The 18,466-nt window shown below is 45.7% G+C and overlaps 1 protein-coding gene across 6 annotated transcripts in view; it reads right to left on the minus strand.

Annotated features, from left to right (window-relative positions):
• The window catches only part of LOC118375443 (SH3-containing GRB2-like protein 3-interacting protein 1), a 181,898-nt gene that overhangs the window by 31,815 nt on the left and 131,617 nt on the right, over positions 1 to 18,466 (minus strand). For 5 of the 6 annotated variants that reach the window (XM_052462225.1, XM_052462215.1, XM_052462199.1 and 2 more), the window contains 3 exons: positions 2,932 to 2,953; positions 2,701 to 2,785; positions 1,143 to 1,381 (listed from right to left, as the gene is read on the minus strand). In XM_052462225.1, coding sequence (XP_052318185.1) covers positions 1,143 to 1,381; positions 2,701 to 2,785; positions 2,932 to 2,953 — 346 coding nt within the window. Of the gene's footprint in view, positions 1 to 1,142; positions 1,382 to 2,700; positions 2,786 to 2,931; positions 2,954 to 10,866; positions 10,913 to 18,466 lie in introns of all 6 variants that reach the window. The other variant, XM_052462221.1, reaches the window with a different exon arrangement.

Consider the following 18,466-nt stretch of genomic DNA (forward strand, 5'->3'; position numbering starts at 1 on the left):
ACGCGCTCAATCACAACCACACACACGCGCTCAATCACAACACACACACGCGCTCAATCACAACCACACACACGCTCAATCACAACCACACACACACGCTCAATCACAACCACACACGCGCTCAATCACAACCACACACGCGCGCTCAATCACAACCACACACGCACGCTCAATCACAACCACACACACGCGCTCAATCACAACCACACACACGCTCAATCACAACCACACACACGCGCTCAATCAATCACAACCACACGCTCAATCACAACCACACGCTCAATCACAACCACACACACACGCAATCACAACCACACACACAACCACACGCTCAATCACAACCACACACACACATGCTCAATCACAACCACACACACACGCGCTCAATCACAACCACACACACCAATCACAACCACACACGCTCAATCACACACACACACGCGCTCAATCACAACCACGTGCTCAATCACAACCACGCTCAATCACAACCACACACGCTCAATCACAACCACACACAATCACAACCACCACAATCACAACCACACACACACTCAATCACAACCCCACACACACCACACACACACCCGCTCAATCACACACCACATCATCACACCACACACACACGCTCAATCACAACCACACACACTCAATCACAACCACACACACATTTGCTCAATCACAACCACACACACCACATATACACACACAGACGCTCAATCACAACCACGTGCTCAATCACAACCACACACACACATACGCTCAATCACAACCACACACACACACGCTCAATCACAACCACACACAACATATACGCACACACACGCTCAATCACAACCACACACACGAACACACACCACATATACGCACACACACGCTCAATCACAACCACAACCACACACACGAACACACACCACATATACGCACACACACGCTCAATCAAACCCCCACACACAAGAACACACACCACATATACGCACACACACGCTCAATCACAACCACACACACCACATATACGCACACACACGCTCAATCACAACCACACACACCACATATACACACACACACACACGCTCAATCACAACCACACGCACACACACAGAAAGAATGACATTGACAAAGACAGATGTGGCAGAGAGTTGTACCTTCAGTTTTCTGCTCTCTGAAGGCTGTCTCCAGGGGAGGTCCAAATAAGGCTGTAGTGTCCTCTGGTACTGGGGCTGGTACTGGGGCTGGTACTGGGGCTGGTACTGGGGCTGGTACTGGGGCTGGTACTGGGGCTGGTACTGGGGCTGATACTGGGGCTGGTACTGGGGCTGGTACTGGGGCTGGTACTGGGGCTGGTTCCTTCTCTGGTAGTGGCACTGCTGGGGATTTCTTACTTCTGGGCGGGAGATAGAGAGCATGACAGACAGATAGGGTTAGTAGGCTGTAGAATCGTCTGGTACGACCGAGGGAGTGGAGGGAGATAAGAAGTGACAGACAGGGTTAGTCAGACCATCACAGAGACTATCACAGACACGCTTCAGTCGGCTCACTCAACACAGGGAGATGGGACAGCAGGGTGAGTCAAACCATCACACTAACACAGAGACTTCCACAGACACTTCAGTCACCTCACTCAGAATACTGCTTACTTACAGTACGAGCCCATTCCCAACAATGCAGTTAAAAAGTAAGACAAATATTTGCTAAAAAAAAGGAAGTAGTAACACAATAAAAACAATAACGAGGTTATAAACAAGGAGTAACAGTACTGAGCCCTGGGGTGAGTCTGTGACAGGTCAGTGGGGGACAGACAGGGATGTACCTGGGGGTCGGGGCATTGGGGAGGGGTGTGGGTGTAGCTGATATATGAAAAGGGGACAGACAGTGATGTACTTGGGGGTTGGGGCATTGGGGAGGGGTGTGGGCGTAGCTGACAGATGAAAAGGGGACAGACAGGGATGTACCTGGGGGTCGGGGCATTGGGGAGAGGTGTGGGTGTAGCTGATATATGAAAAGGGGACAGACAGTGATGTACTTGGGGGTTGGGGCATTGGGGAGGGGTGTGGGCGTAGCTGACAGATGAAAAGGGGACAGACAGTGATGTACCTGGGGGTTGGGGCATTGGGGAGGGGTGTGGGTGTAGCTGATATATGAAAAGGGGACAGACAGGTGATGTACCTGGGGGTTTGGGGAGATTGGGGAGGAAAAGGGGACAGACAGTGATGTGGGGGTGGGGCATTGGGGAGGGGTGTGGGCTGACAGATGAAAAGGGGACAGACAGTGATGTACCTGGGGGTTGGGGCATTGGGGAGGGGTGTGGGCGTAGCTGACAGATGAAAAGGGGACAGACAGTGATGTACCTGGGGGTTGGGGCATTGGGGAGGGGTGTGGGCGTAGCTGACAGATGAAAAGGGGACAGACAGTGATGTACCTGGGGGTTGGGGCATTGGGGAGGGGTGTGGGCGTAGCTGACAGATGAAAAGGGAACAGACGGTGATGTACCTGGGGGTTGGGGCATTGGGGAGGGGTGTGGGCGTAGCTGACAGATGAAAAGGGAACAGACAGTGATGTACCTGGGGGTTGGGGCATTGGGGAGGGGTGTGGGCGTAGCTGACAGATGAAAAGGGGACAGACAGTGATGTACCTGGGGGTTGGGGCATTGGGGAGGGGTGTGGGCGTAGCTGACAGATGAAAAGGGAACAGATAGAGACGTACCTGGGGGCTTGTAGCACCGGGGCTGCTAACGTGGGGGTTGCAATGGGTGCAGAACGTCTTGGCCGAGCTACCTGTATCTCTTCACCTGAGGAGAGATTCATTCAGACATTCACCTCAACTGCCTCACACACACTAAAACAGAAACTAGTCAATTACTTGAGTTTTTTTCCCTAACCGAAGCGTTTAGCGAAAGCGACAACAAAAACAAGATAAGAAATCTTAGATACTTACTACAGTCCTTATTCATCAACCCCTGTAATAAAAACATACATTTGTAAAAGGACAACATAAAAACATATCACACTAGATGTTATACTCAAATGGCTTATGTGGAAATATTAAAGGGGTTTAAAATCCATGAGTAACATCATGTTGAATGTTCACATTACATACAGTAATTCCAGGAGGGAGCCTGTCTACTAGCGAAGGTCAGAAGATGGTCTCTATAACCTTAGAATGAGCTAATCGGATGAAGTGGATGACTAATATTAGGCCTATTCACTCAGAAATACTGTGGAACAATCTGGTAGCTATAGGCCTTAGGACTTACGAGCTGACACGTTTTTTTAAATAAATAAAACAATGCACATTTCTGCATGGAAGGGAGTGTAGAATATTGCTTATTGTTGCTGAAAATGACACAAAATGCAGTTACATTAATTAAATTAATATTTGATAATTGTATAATAGCCATTAGAATCCATTCTACAGCTTTCTAGCATGAGTCTCAATAGGCACAGAACACTGTCAGAAACAGAAAAAGTAGGTCTTTAAAGCCTCATGTAAGCCCAAGACATTGCACAACCTGCACAGCATTTTTAATTAATTTTTATTTATTTCTCCTTTATTTAACCAGGTAGACTAGTTGAGAACAAGTTCTCATTTGCAACTGCGACCTGGCCAAGATAAAGCATAGCAGTGTGACACAAACACAGAGTTACACATGGAGAAAACAAGAAACAAATCAATGACACAATAGAAAGAAGAAAGGCTATATACAGTGTGCAAAAGGCATGAGGAGGTAGGCAATAAATAGGCCATAGTAGCAAATAGTTACAATTTAGCAGAATAACACTGGAGTGATAAATGAGCAGATGATGATGTGCAAGTAGAGATACTGGTGTGCAAAAGAGCAGAAAAGTAAATAAAATAAAAACATGGGGATGAGGTAGGTAGATTGGGTGGGCTATTTACAGATGGACTATGTACAGCTGCAGTGATCGGTTAGCTGCTCAGATAGTTGATTTAAAGTTGGCGAGGGAAATAAAAGACTCCAACTTCAGCGATTTTTGCAATTCGTTCCAGCCAATGGCAGCAGAGAACTGGAAGGGAAGATGACCAAATGAGGTGTTGGCTTTGGGGATGATCAGTGAGATATACCTGCTGGAACGTGTGCCACGGGTGGGTGTTGTTATCGTGACCAGTGAACTGAGATAAGGCGGAGCTTTACCTAGCAAAGATTTATAGATGACCTGGAGCCAGTGGGTCTGGCGACGAATATATAGCGAGGGCCAGCCGACTAGAGCATACAGGTCGCAGTGGTGGGTGGTATAAGGTGATTTGGTAACAAAACGGATGGCACTGTGATTTTCTTTCGTAAATGACATTGCCGAAGTCGAGAATCGGTAGGATAGTCAGTTTTACTATATTGAAATGGAAGGAGTATCAGACCACTGCAAATCTACCAAGACCTGGCCGTCCCTCTAGACTTTCAGCTCATACAAGGAGAAGACTGATCAGAGATGCAGCCAAGAGGCCCATGATCACTCTGGATGAACTGCAGAGATCTACAGCTGAGGTGGGAGACTCTGTCCATAGGACAACAATCAGTCGTATATTGCACAAATCTGGCCTTTATGGAAGAGTGGCAAGAAGAAAGCCATTTCTTAAAGATATCCATAAAAAGTGTTGTTTAAAGTTTGCCACAAGCCACCTGGGAGACACACCAAACATGTGGAAGAAGGTGCTCTGGTCAGATGAAACCAAAATTGAACTTTTTGGCAACAATGCAAAATGTTATGTTTGGCGTAAAAGCAACAAAGCTCATCACCCTGAACACCTTATCCCCACTGTCAAACATGGTGGTGGCAGCATCATGGTTTGGGCCTGCTTTTCTTCAGCAGGGACAGGGAAGATGGTTATGAACTTCCGGCGCCGACAGAGATGGCCGCCTCGCTTCGCGTTCCTAGGAAACTATGCATTTTTTTTTTTACGTGTTATTTCTTACATTAGTACCCCAGGTCATCTTAGGTTTCATTACATACAGTCGAGAAGAACTACTGAATATAAGATCAGCGTCAACTCACCATCAGTACGACCAAGAATATGTTTTCCGCGACGCGGATCCTGTGTTCTGCCTTTACAAACAGGTCAACGGAATTGATTCCATGCAGCGACCCCAAAAAACGACTTCGTAAAAGAGGGAAACGTAGCGGTCTTCTGGTCAGACTCCGGACACGGGCACATCATGCACCACTCCCTAGCATTCTTCTTGCCAATGTCCAGTCTCTTGACAACAAGGTTGATGAAATCCGAGCAAGGGTAGCATTCCAGAGGGACATCAGAGACTGTAACGTTCTCTGCTTCACGGAAACATGGCTCACTGGAGAGACGCTATCCGGGGCGGTGCAGCCAACGGGTTTCTCCACGCATCGCGCCGACAGAAACAAACATCTTTCTGGTAACAAGAGTGGCGGGGGCGTATGCCTCATGACTAACGAGACATGGTGTGATGAAAGAAACATACAGGAACTAAAATCCTTCTGTTCACCTGATTTAGAATTCCTCACAATCAAATGTAGACCGCATTATCTGCCAAGAGAATTCTCTTCGATTATAATCACAGCAGCTTTCATCTTTACTAGCTCTCGTATACACCCCCCCCTAAGCAGACACATCGATGGCTCTGAACGAACTTTATTTAACTCTTTGCAAACTGGAAACCATTTATCCGGAGGCTGCATTCATTGTAGCTGGGGATTTTAACAAAGCTAATCTGAAAACAAGACTCCCTAAATTTTATCAGCATATCGATTGCGCAACCAGGGGTGGTAACACCTTGGATCATTGTTACTCTAACTTCCGTGACGCATATAAGGCCCTGCCCCGCCCCCCTTTCGGAAAAGCTGACCATGACTCCATTTTGTTGATCCCTGCCTACAGACAGAAACTTAAACAAGAGGCTCCCACGCTGAGGTCTGTCCAACGCTGGTCCGACTAAGCTGACTCCACACTCCAAGACTGCTTCCATCACGTGGACTGGGACATGTTTCGTATTGCATCAGATAAAAATATTGACGAATATGCTGATTCGGTGTGCGAGTTCATTAGAACGTGCGTTGAAGATGTCGTTCCCATAGCAACGATAAAAACATTGGAATGCTAAAGCCTGCCCATTCTAGGAATTCCGCATCTGGTCTAATCCAGGCACTTGTCATCTCCCTCTCTGTTAATTTTGAAAAGAAGGTCGTGACATCCGATCCTAACCAGAAACTGTGGATTGATGGCAGCATTCGCGTGAAACTGAAAGCGCAAACCACTGCTTTTAATCAGGGCAAGGTGTCTGGTAACATGACCGAATACAAACAGTGCAGCTATTCCCTCCGCAAAGCTATTAAACAAGCTAAGCGTCAGTACAGAGACAAAGTAGAATCTCAATTCAACGGCTCAGACACAAGAGGCATGTGGCAGGGTCTACAGTCAATCACGGACTACAAGAAGAAACCCAGCCCAGTCACGGACCAGGATGTCTTGCTCACAGGCAGACTAAATAACTTTGTTGCCCGCTTTGAGGACAATACAGTGCCACTGACACGACCTGCAACGAAAACATGCGGTCTCTCCTTCACTGCAGCCGAGGTGAGTAAGACATTTAAACGTGTTAACCCTCGCAAGGCTGCAGGCCCAGACGGCATCCCCAGCCGCGCCCTCAGAGCATGCGCAGACCAGCTGGCCGGTGTGTTTACGGACATATTCAATCAATCCCTATACCAGTCTGCTGTTCCGACATGCTTCAAGAGGGCCGCCATTGTTCCTGTTCCCAAGAAAGCTAAGGTAACAGAGCTAAACGACTACCGCCCCGTAGCACTCACTTCCGTCATCATGAAGTGCTTTGAGAGACTAGTCAAGGACCATATCACCTCCACCCTACCTGACACCCTAGACCCACTCCAATTTGCTTACCGCCCAAATAGGTCCACAGACGATGCAATCTCAACCACACTGCACACTGCCCTAACCCACTTGGACAAGAGGAATACCTATGTGAGAATGCTGTTCATCGACTACAGCTCGGCATTCAACACCATAGTACCCTCCAAGCTCGTCATCAAGCTCGAGACCCTGAGTCTCGACCCCGCCCTGTGCAACTGGGTACTGGACTTCCTGACGGGCCGCCCCCAGGTGGTGAGGGTAGGCAACAACATCTCCTCCCCGCTGATCCTCAACACGGGGGCCCCACAAGGGTGCGTTCTGAGCCCTCTCCTGTACTCCCTGTTCACCCACGACTGCGTGGCCACGCACGCCTCCAACTCAATCATCAAGTTTGCGGACGACACAACAGTGGTAGGCTTGATTACCAACAACGACGAGACGGCCTACAGGGAGGAGGTGAGGGCCCTCGGAGTGTGGTGTCAGGAAAATAACCTCACACTCAACGTCAACAAAACTAAGGAGATGATTGTGGACTTCAGGAAGCAGCAGAGGGAACACCCCCTATCCACATCGATGGAACAGTAGTGGAGAGGGTAGCAAGTTTTAAGTTCCTCGGCATACACATCACAGACAAACTGAATTGGTCCACTCACACTGACAGCGTCGTGAAGAAGGCGCAGCAGCGCCTCTTCAACCTCAGGAGGCTGAAGAAATTCGGCTTGTCACCAAAAGCACTCACAAACTTCTACAGATGCACAATCGAGAGCATCCTGGCGGGCTGTATCACCGCCTGGTACGGCAACTGCTCCGCCCTCAACCGTAAGGCTCTCCAGAGGGTAGTGAGGTCTGCACAACGTATCACCGGGGGCAAACTACCTGCCCTCCAGGACACCTACACCACCCTATGTTACAGGAAGGCCATAAAGATCATCAAGGACATCAACCACCCGAGCCACTGCCTGTTCACCCCGCTATCATCCAGAAGGCGAGGTCAGTACAGGTGCATCAAAGCTGGGACCGAGAGACTGAAAAACAGCTTCTATCTCAAGGCCATCAGACTGTTAAACAGCCACCACTAACATTGAGTGGCTGCTGCCAACACACTGACATTGACACTGACCCAACTCCAGCCACTTTAATAATGGGAATTGATGGGAAATGATGTAAATATATCACTAGCCACTTTAAACAATGCTACCTTATATAATGTTACTTACCCTACATTATTCATCTCATATGCATACGTATATACTGTACTCTATATCATCGACTGCATCCTTATGTAATACATGTATCACTAGCCACTTTAACTATGCCACTTTGTTTACTTTGTCTACATACTCATCTCATATGTATATACTGTACTCGATACCATCTACTGTATGCTGCCCTGTACCATCACTCATTCATATATCCTTATGTACATATTCTTTATCCCCTTACACTGTGTATAAGACAGTAGTTTTGGAATTGTTAGTTAGATTACTTGTTGGTTATCACTGCATTGTCCGAACTAGAAGCACAAGCATTTCGCTACACTTGCATTAACATCTGCTAACCATGTGTATGTGACAAATAAAATTGGATTTGATTTGATTTGGTTAAATTTGATGGGAAGATGGATGGAGCCAAATACAGGACCATTCTGGAAGAAACCTGATGGAGTCTGCAAAAGACCTGTGACTGGGATGGAGATTTGTCTTCCAACAAGACAATGATCCAAAACATAAAGCAAAATCTACAATGGAATGGTTCAAAAATAAACATATCCAGGTGTTAGAATGGCCAAGTCAAAGTCCAGACCTGAATCCAATCGAGAATCTGTGGAAAGAACTGAAAACTGCTGTTCACAAATAATCTCCATCTAACCTCACTGAGCTCGAGCTGTTTTGCAAGGAGGAATGGGAAAACATTTCAGTCTCTCGATGTGCAAAACTGATAGAGACATACCCCAAGCGACTTACAGCTGTAATCGCAGCAAAGGGTGGCGCTACAAAGTATTAACTTAAGGGGGCTGAATAATTTTGCACGCCCAATTTTTCAGTTTTTGATTTGTGAAAAAAGTTTGAAATATCCAATAAATGTCGTTCCACTTCATGATTGTGTCCCACTTGTTGTTGATTCTTCACAAAAAAATACAGTTTTATATCTTTATGTTTGAAGCCTGAAATGTGGCAAAAGGTCGCAAAGTTCAAGGGGGCCGAATACTTTCGCAAGGCACTGTATGAATTTTCTCTCTTGCTCCCATTCCCAATTGTATATAATATAGTCAGGAGTTTAGAACAGTGCCTTGGTACAAATGAATGAACTGTCTAGAATGCTATCTACTCTGACTGACCTTGGCTTCAGGCGAGGAGGGAAGGCTCGAGAACTATAGGGCCTCTCTACTAGTGTCATGAAGAGATAGAACATTTAGAGAACGCTGACGTCATTTTCAGTTTATAACCTGTGGAAAAATGTGTGTGTACCCAGTACTCTCTTGAATTAAACGCTGTTACCTGACTGGGGCTCTGTCCATTCTTATAAAAATATAGGGTCTTACAAACCCTTCGAATGCATTGACAGAGTATTGAATTCTGATTGGGAAATAACACAGAGGAATTTAGAATTCCTTCAACAGATTCGAAATGGTCAGTTATCTGTTTATTAACTTGGATTTCGAAGACTTTAGAAAGGCAGGGCAGGATGGATATAGGTCTGTAACAGTTTGGGTCAGCATTGAGGAGAGACAGATGAGACAGCATAATGACAGAGTGAGAGATGCAGAAACCCAGAGGTAGAGACAGAGAGAAACCCAGAGGTAGAGACAGAGAGAAACCCAGAGGTAGAGACAGAGAGAAACCCAGAGGTAGAGACAGAGAGAAACCCAGAGGTAGAGACAGAGAGAAACCCAGAGGTAGAGACAGAGAGAAACCCAGAGGTAGAGACAGAGAGAAACCCAGAGGTAGAGACAGAGAGAAACCCAGACAGACAGACAGACAGACAGACAGACAGACAGACAGACAGACAGACAGACAGACAGACAGACAGACAGACAGACAGACAGACAGACAGACAGACAGACAGATAACATGGGATTACACAGACCCACAAAGAATCAAAAAACAAATCCAATTTTGATTAACTTCCATATCTATTGGGTGAAATACCACAGTGTGCATCACAGCAGCAAGATGTGTGACCTGTTGCCACAAGAAAAGGGCAACCAGTGAAGAACAAACACCATTGTAAATACAACCTATATTTATGTTCATTTATTTTCCCTTTTGTACTTTAAATATATGCACATAATATGACATTTGAAATGTCTTTATTCTTTTTTCACTTTTGTGAGTGTAATGTTAACTGTTAATTATTTTTTTTATTCACTTTTGTTTATCTATTTCACTTGTTTCGGCAATTTTAAACATGTTTATCATGCCAATAAAGTCCTTAAATTGAGAGAGAGAGAGAGAGAGAGAGAGAGAGAGAGAGAGAGAGAGAGAGAGAGAGAGAGAGAGAGAGAGAGAGAGAGAGAGAGGAAAGGAGAGAAAGAGAGAGCCCAAGACAGAGAGTGATGCTTGTTAGTCAGGATACAGTGCATGAAATAACTCTCTGAGAAACGACAAGAAGGAAAAGAGAGGGAGGAGAAAGGAGAGAGGGGATCAGCTGAGGTGTGTCTGAATTAACAGATCAAAGGGTAAATCTGTCAACATGGAGTGAATCTCAAAAGTCCTTCCTCGATTGCTTGCGTCATCTCCCATCCTCTCCCCAACTCCTCAAAATGTCAAGAGGAAGGTGAAGAGAGAAGGCAAGGAGAGAGGACACAAGGAATCAAAGAAAGACTGAGATTCACCCAGGGACTTCACCCAAGACAAAACCTGTATCTTCTTAGCCATATTTTCCTGATCTGACACATCAGCAATCAACCCCACCCCTCTCCACTCCCCCAGCAGGTTACGGGAAGCACAGAGGGACAAAAAGTGTTTATTTACCCCAGCCCAGGGAAACAGAACGGAACGGAGGAACACTTACCGGGCTACGTCTCTGTGACCAGCAAAAAGGAAGAGAGAACAGACACCTGGTCAGAGAGTGACAAATCAGTAAAGGACACTTCTCCAACACAACAGTTACACTCACAACCACAGTGACACTCCCAACACAACAGTGACACTCATCACAACAGTGACACTCCCAACCAGAGCATGTGAGTGTAGTTGAGCTGTTGGAAATCCCGCTCAGAGCTCCATGTCCTTTCCAATCGCTCCATTAAAAACCGCTCCACACTCACTGGAAAAAAACTGCTGCTCTAAATTCGTCCCATTCATTAAAATCACAATTTAACCAGCAGCCATTTTTGTGTGACTACCTGGACCTATCATTTAGTTGTGAAGTATTGAAACCAAACCATATGGATTTGAATGAAAAGTATTTGAATAAACATGAAAAGGTGAACGTACAGTAAGAAGCGCAAATCATTTCAAATTGGCTACATGTCATATTAAACAGCATATAAACTGTAAATAGGTCAGGAGCCAGACAGGGAGCCTAAGAAATAAATAACAAAAATGAATTATTTTGGCTATAGTATTATTATTTCAAGTCTATAGCCTACAAAGAAAAACATTGTGAAGCATTTGCGAGTGCGACACAATAGTTGTATTTAATCATTATAGTCTATAAATTGCCCATATAGGCTTGGACTTACTTCAAATTAAATAAACATTAAATGAAAAATTACTTATTAGTGCCTTTAAATAAAAATGTTGAATTCATTTTTAGAAACACGAGTTTGGCCAGTCTGTAGCTTCAGGCTCATGCGATGGTGCCTGGAGAGCCGGTCAGCAGTGGATCATCTCCTCACTTGGAGAGGCACTGGGGGTGTGTAACACCCTTTGGAGAGCCACTGGGGGTGTGTAACACCCTTTGGAGAGCCACTGGGGGTGTGTAACACCCTTTGGAGAGCCACTGGGGGTGTGTAACACCCTTTGGAGAGCCACTGGGGGTGTGTAACACCCTTTGGAGAGCCACTGGAGGTGTGTAACACCCTTTGGAGAGCCACTGGGGGTGTGTAACACCCTTTGGAGAGCCACTGGGGGTGTGTAACACCCTTTGGAGAGCCACTGGGGGTGTGTAACACCCTTTGGAGAGCCACTGGAGGTGTGTAACACCCTTTGGAGAGCCACTGGGGGTGTGTAACACCCTTTGGAGAGCCACTGGGGGTGTGTAACACCCTTTGGAGAGCCACTGGAGGTGTGTAACACCCTTTGGAGAGCCACTGGGGGTGTGTAACACCCTTTGGAGAGCCACTGGGGGTGTGTAACACCCTTTGGAGAGCCACTGGGGGTGTGTAACACCCTTTGGAGAGCCACTGGAGGTGTGTAACACCCTTTGGAGAGCCACTGGGGGTGTGTAACACCCTTTGGAGAGCCACTGGGGGTGTGTAACACCCTTTGGAGAGCCACTGGGGGTGTGTAACACCCTTTGGAGAGCCACTGGGGGTGTGTAACACCCTTTGGAGAGCCACTGGGGGTGTGTAACACCCTTTGGGCCACTCTCGCCAGGCTGGGCAGAGATGCAGAGTTGTTTAAAAATGTTTCTATAGGTAGGCCTAAATGTTAAAGCTGAGACTCTGAACGATGTAGACAAAGGGGTTTAATGTTTCCACAGAACATTGAGACCTGATGTGGGCTATCTTATTTCCTGTATGATTCTGGTTGTATAAAATTATTGATAACACCTTATTCAAAAGTGTAAAGGTGTAAAAGTGTTTTGATTATTAGGCCAAATAACCCAATCACAACTGAAAAGCTCCTTGAACGTGCCAAAATCAATCAAATCCCCCCAAAATTGTCTGCTGCGTGGTCCCATGGTGTTTATACTTGTGCACTATTGTTTGTACAGATAAACTTGGTACCTTCAGGCATTTGGAAATTGTGCCCAAGGATGAACCAGAGGTTCTGAGGTCTTTTGGCTGATTTCTTTTGATTTGCCCATGAAGTCAAGCAAAGAGGCACTGAGTTTGAAGGTAGGCCTTGAAATACATCCAAAGGTACACCTCCAATTGACTCAAATGATCTCAATTGCCCTATCAGAAGCTTCTAAAGCCATGGCATAATTTTCTGAAATTTTCCAAGCTGTTTAAAGACACAGTCAACTTAGTGTATGTAAACTTCTGACCCACTGGAATTGTGATACAGTGAATTATAAGTGAAACAATCTGTCTGTAAACCATTTTTGGAAAATGTACAATACATTTGTGGAGTAGTTGAAAAACAAGTTTTAATTACTCCAACCTAGTGTATATAAACTTCTGACTTGAACTGTATATACTGACACTTAGTAATCTACGCAGCTCCTTCCTTTCTTTTAGCATGTGCATGCAGTAAGTACACCATCATGTTTATGATGTTTTCTTTCTTCATTTTTCACAATGATTATTTAGTTGTGAACTCTACATCACCACACTCCCTCTACTTTAGTTGTGGACACTACATCACCACACTCCCTCTCTTCTTTAGTTGTGGACACTACATCACCACACTCCCTCTCTTCTTTAGTTGTGGACACTACATCACCACACTCCCTCTCTTATTTAGTTGTGAACTCTACATCACCACACTCCCTCTCTTATTTAGTTGTGAACTCTACATCACCACACTCCCTCTCTTATTTAGTTGTGAACTCTACATCACCACACTCCCTCTCTTCTTTAGTTGTGGACACTACATCACCACACTCCCTCTCTTATTTAGTTGTGAACTCTACATCACCACACTCCCTCTCTTATTTAGTTGTGAACTCTACATCACCACACTCCCTCTCTTATTTAGTTGTGAACTCTACATCACCACACTCCCTCTCTTCTTTAGTTGTGGACACTACATCACCACACTCCCTCTCTTCTTTAGTTGTGGACACTACATCACCACACTCCCTCTCTTCTTTAATTGTGGACACTACATCACCACACTCCCTCTACTTTAGTTGTGGACACTACATCACCACACTCCCTCTCTTCTTTAGTTGTGGACACTACATCACCACACTCCCTCTCTTCTTTAGTTGTGGACTCTACATCACCACACTCCCTCTCTTCTTTAGTTGTGGACTCTACATCACCACACTCCCTCTACTTTAGTTGTGGACACTACATCACCACACTCCCTCTCTTCTTTAGTTGTGGACACTACATCACCACACTCCCTCCCTTATTTAGTTGTGAACTCTACATCACCACACTCCCTCTCTTATTTAGTTGTGAACTCTACATCACCACACTCCCTCTCTTATTTAGTTGTGAACTCTACATCACCACACTCCCTCTCTTCTTTAGTTGTGGACACTACATCACCACACTCCCTCTCTTCTTTAGTTGTGGACACTACATCACCACACTCCCTCTCTTCTTTAGTTGTGGACACTACATCACCACACTCCCTCTCTTATTTAGTTGTGAACTCTACATCACCACACTCCCTCTCTTCTTTAGTTGTGGACACTACATCACCACACTCCCTCTCTTCTTTAGTTGTGGACACTACATCACCACACTCCCTCTCTTCTTTAGTTGTGGACACTACATCACCACACTCCCTCTCTTATTTAGTTGTGAACTCTACATCACCACACTCCCTCTCTTCTTTAGTTGTGGACACTACATCACCACACTCCCTCTCTTATTTAGTTGTGGACACTACATCACCACACTCCCTCTCTTCTTTAGTTGTGGACACTACATCACCACACTCCCTCTCTTCTTTAGTTGTGGACACTACATCACCACACTCCCTCTCTTCTTTAGTTGTGGACACTACATCACCACACTCCCTCTCTTCTTTAGTTGTGGACACTACATCACCACACTCCCTCTCTTCTTTAGTTGTGGACACTACATCACCACACTCCCTCTCTTATTTAGTTGTGAACTCTACATCACCACACTCCCTCTCTTATTTAGTTGTGAACACTACATCACCACACTCCCTCTCTTATTTAGTTGTGGACACTACATCACCACACTCCCTCTCTTCTTTAGTTGTGGACACTACATCACCACACTCCCTCTCTTCTTTAGTTGTGGACACTACATCACCACACTCCCTCTCTTCTTTAGTTGTGAACACTACATCACCACACTCCCTCTCTTATTTAGTTGTGGACACTACATCACCACACTCCCTCTCTTCTTTAGTTGTGGACACTACATCACCACACTCCCTCTCTTCTTTAGTTGTGGACACTACATCACCACACTCCCTCTCTTCTTTAGTTGTGGACACTACATCACCACACTCCCTCTCTTATTTAGTTGTGACTCTACATCACCACACTCCCTCTCTTCTTTAGTTGTGGACACTACATCACCACACTCCCTCTCTTCTTTAGTTGTGGACACTACATCACCACACTCCCTCTCTTATTTAGTTGTGGACACTACATCACCACACTCCCTCTCTTCTTTAGTTGTGGACACTACATCACCACACTCCCTCTCTTCTTTAGTTGTGGACACTACATCACCACACTCCCTCTTTTTTAGTTGTGGACACTACATCACCACACTCCCTCTCTTCTTTAGTTGTGGACTCTACATCACCACACTCCCTAACTCTCTTTAGTTGTGACTCTACATCACCACACTCCCTCTCTTCTTTAGTTGTGGACACTACATCACCACACTCCCTCTCTTCTTTAGTTGTGGACACTACATCACCACACTCCCTCTCTTCTTTAGTTGTGGACACTACATCACCACACTCCCTCTCTTATTTAGTTGTGAACTCTACATCACCACACTCCCTCTCTTATTTAGTTGTGAACTCTACATCACCACACTCCCTCTCTTCTTTAGTTGTGGACACTACATCACCACACTCCCTCTCTTCTTTAGTTGTGGACACTACATCACCACACTCCCTCTCTTCTTTAGTTGTGGACTCTACATCACCACACTCCCTCTCTTCTTTAGTTGTGGACACTACATCACCACACTCCCTCTCTTCTTTAGTTGTGGACACTACATCACCACACTCCCTCTCTTCTTTAGTTGTGGACTCTACATCACCACACTCCCTCTACTTTAGTTGTGGACACTACATCACCACACTCCCTCTCTTCTTTAGTTGTGAACACTACATCACCACACTCCCTAACTTCTTTAGTTGTGGACTCTACATCACCACACTCCCTCTCTTGCTCTTGGATCTCATCTTTGTAAGTCACCTTGATATAGCACCTGTGTGTTTTACCAGTTTCTTTATGGAAATATTTAGTGAACTCCATGACAGTAGCTTCAGTAAGGAGCTGTAGCAGCACACAAGTAGACTAGAAATGCATGCTGGGCCGGGCATGCCCTGAGCTGGTGAAGTTAGCGCTTCCTCCCTCTGCTGCAGCTATGCTCCACTCACATACTCTGCTCCCAACACAACCATGACACTCCCAACACAACCATGACACTCCCAACACAACACTGATACACTCCCAACACAACACTGTTAGTCTCCCAACAGAACACTGTTTGTCTCCCAACACAACACTGTTAGTCTCCCAACAGAACACTGCTAGACTCCCAACAGATCACTGCTAGACTCCCAACAGAACACTGTTAGACTCCCAACAGAACACTGCTAGACTCCCAACACAACCATGACACTCCCAACACAACACTGTTACACTCCCAACACAACACTGTTAGTCTCCCAACACAACACTGTTAGTCTCCCAACACAACACTGTTAGTCTCCCAACAGAACACTGCTAGACTCCCAACACAACACTGTTACACTCACAACAGAGCACTGCTACACTCTCAACAGAACACTGCTACACTCCCAACAGAACACTGCTACACTCCCAACAGAACACTGCTACACTCCCAACAGAACACTGTTAGACTCACAACAGAGCACTGCTACACTCCCAACAGAACACTGCTACACTCCCAACAGAACACTGCTACACTCCCAACAGAACACTGCTACACTCCCAACAGAACACTGCTACACTCCCAACAGAACACTGCTACACTCCCAACAGAACACTGCTACACTCCCAACAGAACACTGCTACACTCCCAACAGAACACTGCTACACTCCCAACAGAACACTGCTCCACTCCCAACAGAACACTGCTACACTCCCAACACAACAGTTACACTCCCAACAGAACACTGCTAGACTCCCACTGCTAGACTCCCAACACAACAGTTATACTCCCAACAGGAGAGATACAGTATTGTTGTAGTGATGCGTGCATGTGTGTGCCTGCAAGAGTGTGTTGGTCTGTATGTGTATGTTGAGAGAGAAATCACAGTCATCCACTGTCCATAATATCTGATCCTCTCTGCTACTCTGTGGACCTGCTGTGGCTTCATTCAGCTGCATCTTGCAGAGCCATGTCTTTCTCCCGTCTCTTCCAACTGTTGTCTCCTATCATCTCTCCCTCCCTTCATTTATTCCCCATACAGTCTCCAAGCAGACAGATTTACATCTTAGCGAAGGTCACTGAACAGCAGTGTTAAATCCTACGCCCATCAGTACTCACTCAGAGCAACCTGTTCTCCACAAATCCTGGTTCACCTCTACACCTGAGTGTGTTGTATTGCTATTGCATATTTCTCTTACTCTATCACAATGGATCCAATGGACACCCACCTGGCATTCAATAACATAGTCCTCAGAGAGAAAAGTTATTACGCTGAATCACAAACCTGAAGGGAGAAAACTGACATGGAACAAGAGGGCAATTCATGCTGACAGAGGGACATAGGGACAGAGGGATGGACGGACGGACAGACGGACAGACAGACAGGAAAGAGCACAGAGAAAGATCGTACACAAGACAGACAGACAGACAGACAGACAGACAGACAGACAGACAGACAGACAGACAGGAAAGAGCACAGAGAAAGATCGTACACAAGACAGACAGACAGACAGACAGACAGACAGACAGACAGACAGACAGACAGACAGACAGACAGACAGACAGACAGACAGACAGACAGGAAAGAGCACAGAGAAAGATCGTACACAAGAAAGAAAGACAGACAATATGACAAGAACAGGCTTACCGGACTACTCCTCTACAGAAGATAGCATCATACATAAGGGAGAGGAAGAAAAAGAGAGGGTATAAAAAGGGGAAAAGGGTAGAGAAGGACAAAGGGAGGGGGCAGGACAGAAAGACAGGAGGTGAGAGAGGGGGTAGAGGGGATACTATGTCAGTGGAGATAACCTACAATCACATACAAAGCTATGAGCAGAAATTACAGATGGGTAATATGGAGGTGAATATTGACTGACTAAACAAACATATATCATGTCAATAGGTTTCTTCTCTGCCAAATGAGAACATCCGAGGTGAGAACACAAGTATCCACCATCTACCAATATGTCTATCCATTTCAGTTTCCACACCCATCCGTTCATCTATCTACAGTATATAGACACGCAACTTTGATCTGATGAGTGACTGTATGTTTAATCAATAGTCTAATCGAACTCCATGGCTTCAGGGATAGTTGATGAGCACAAGGAAACTCCACTGATACATCTACTGTACTGTGAAAAGGCCTATGGGAGGTTAATCTGCTCTCACACACATTGTCTTCCTCCATCTCTCCTTCTGTAT

Source organism: Oncorhynchus keta, chromosome 1 (genome assembly GCF_023373465.1).
Source record: "Oncorhynchus keta strain PuntledgeMale-10-30-2019 chromosome 1, Oket_V2, whole genome shotgun sequence".
In the NCBI taxonomy this organism is placed as follows: Eukaryota; Metazoa; Chordata; class Actinopteri; order Salmoniformes; family Salmonidae; genus Oncorhynchus; species Oncorhynchus keta.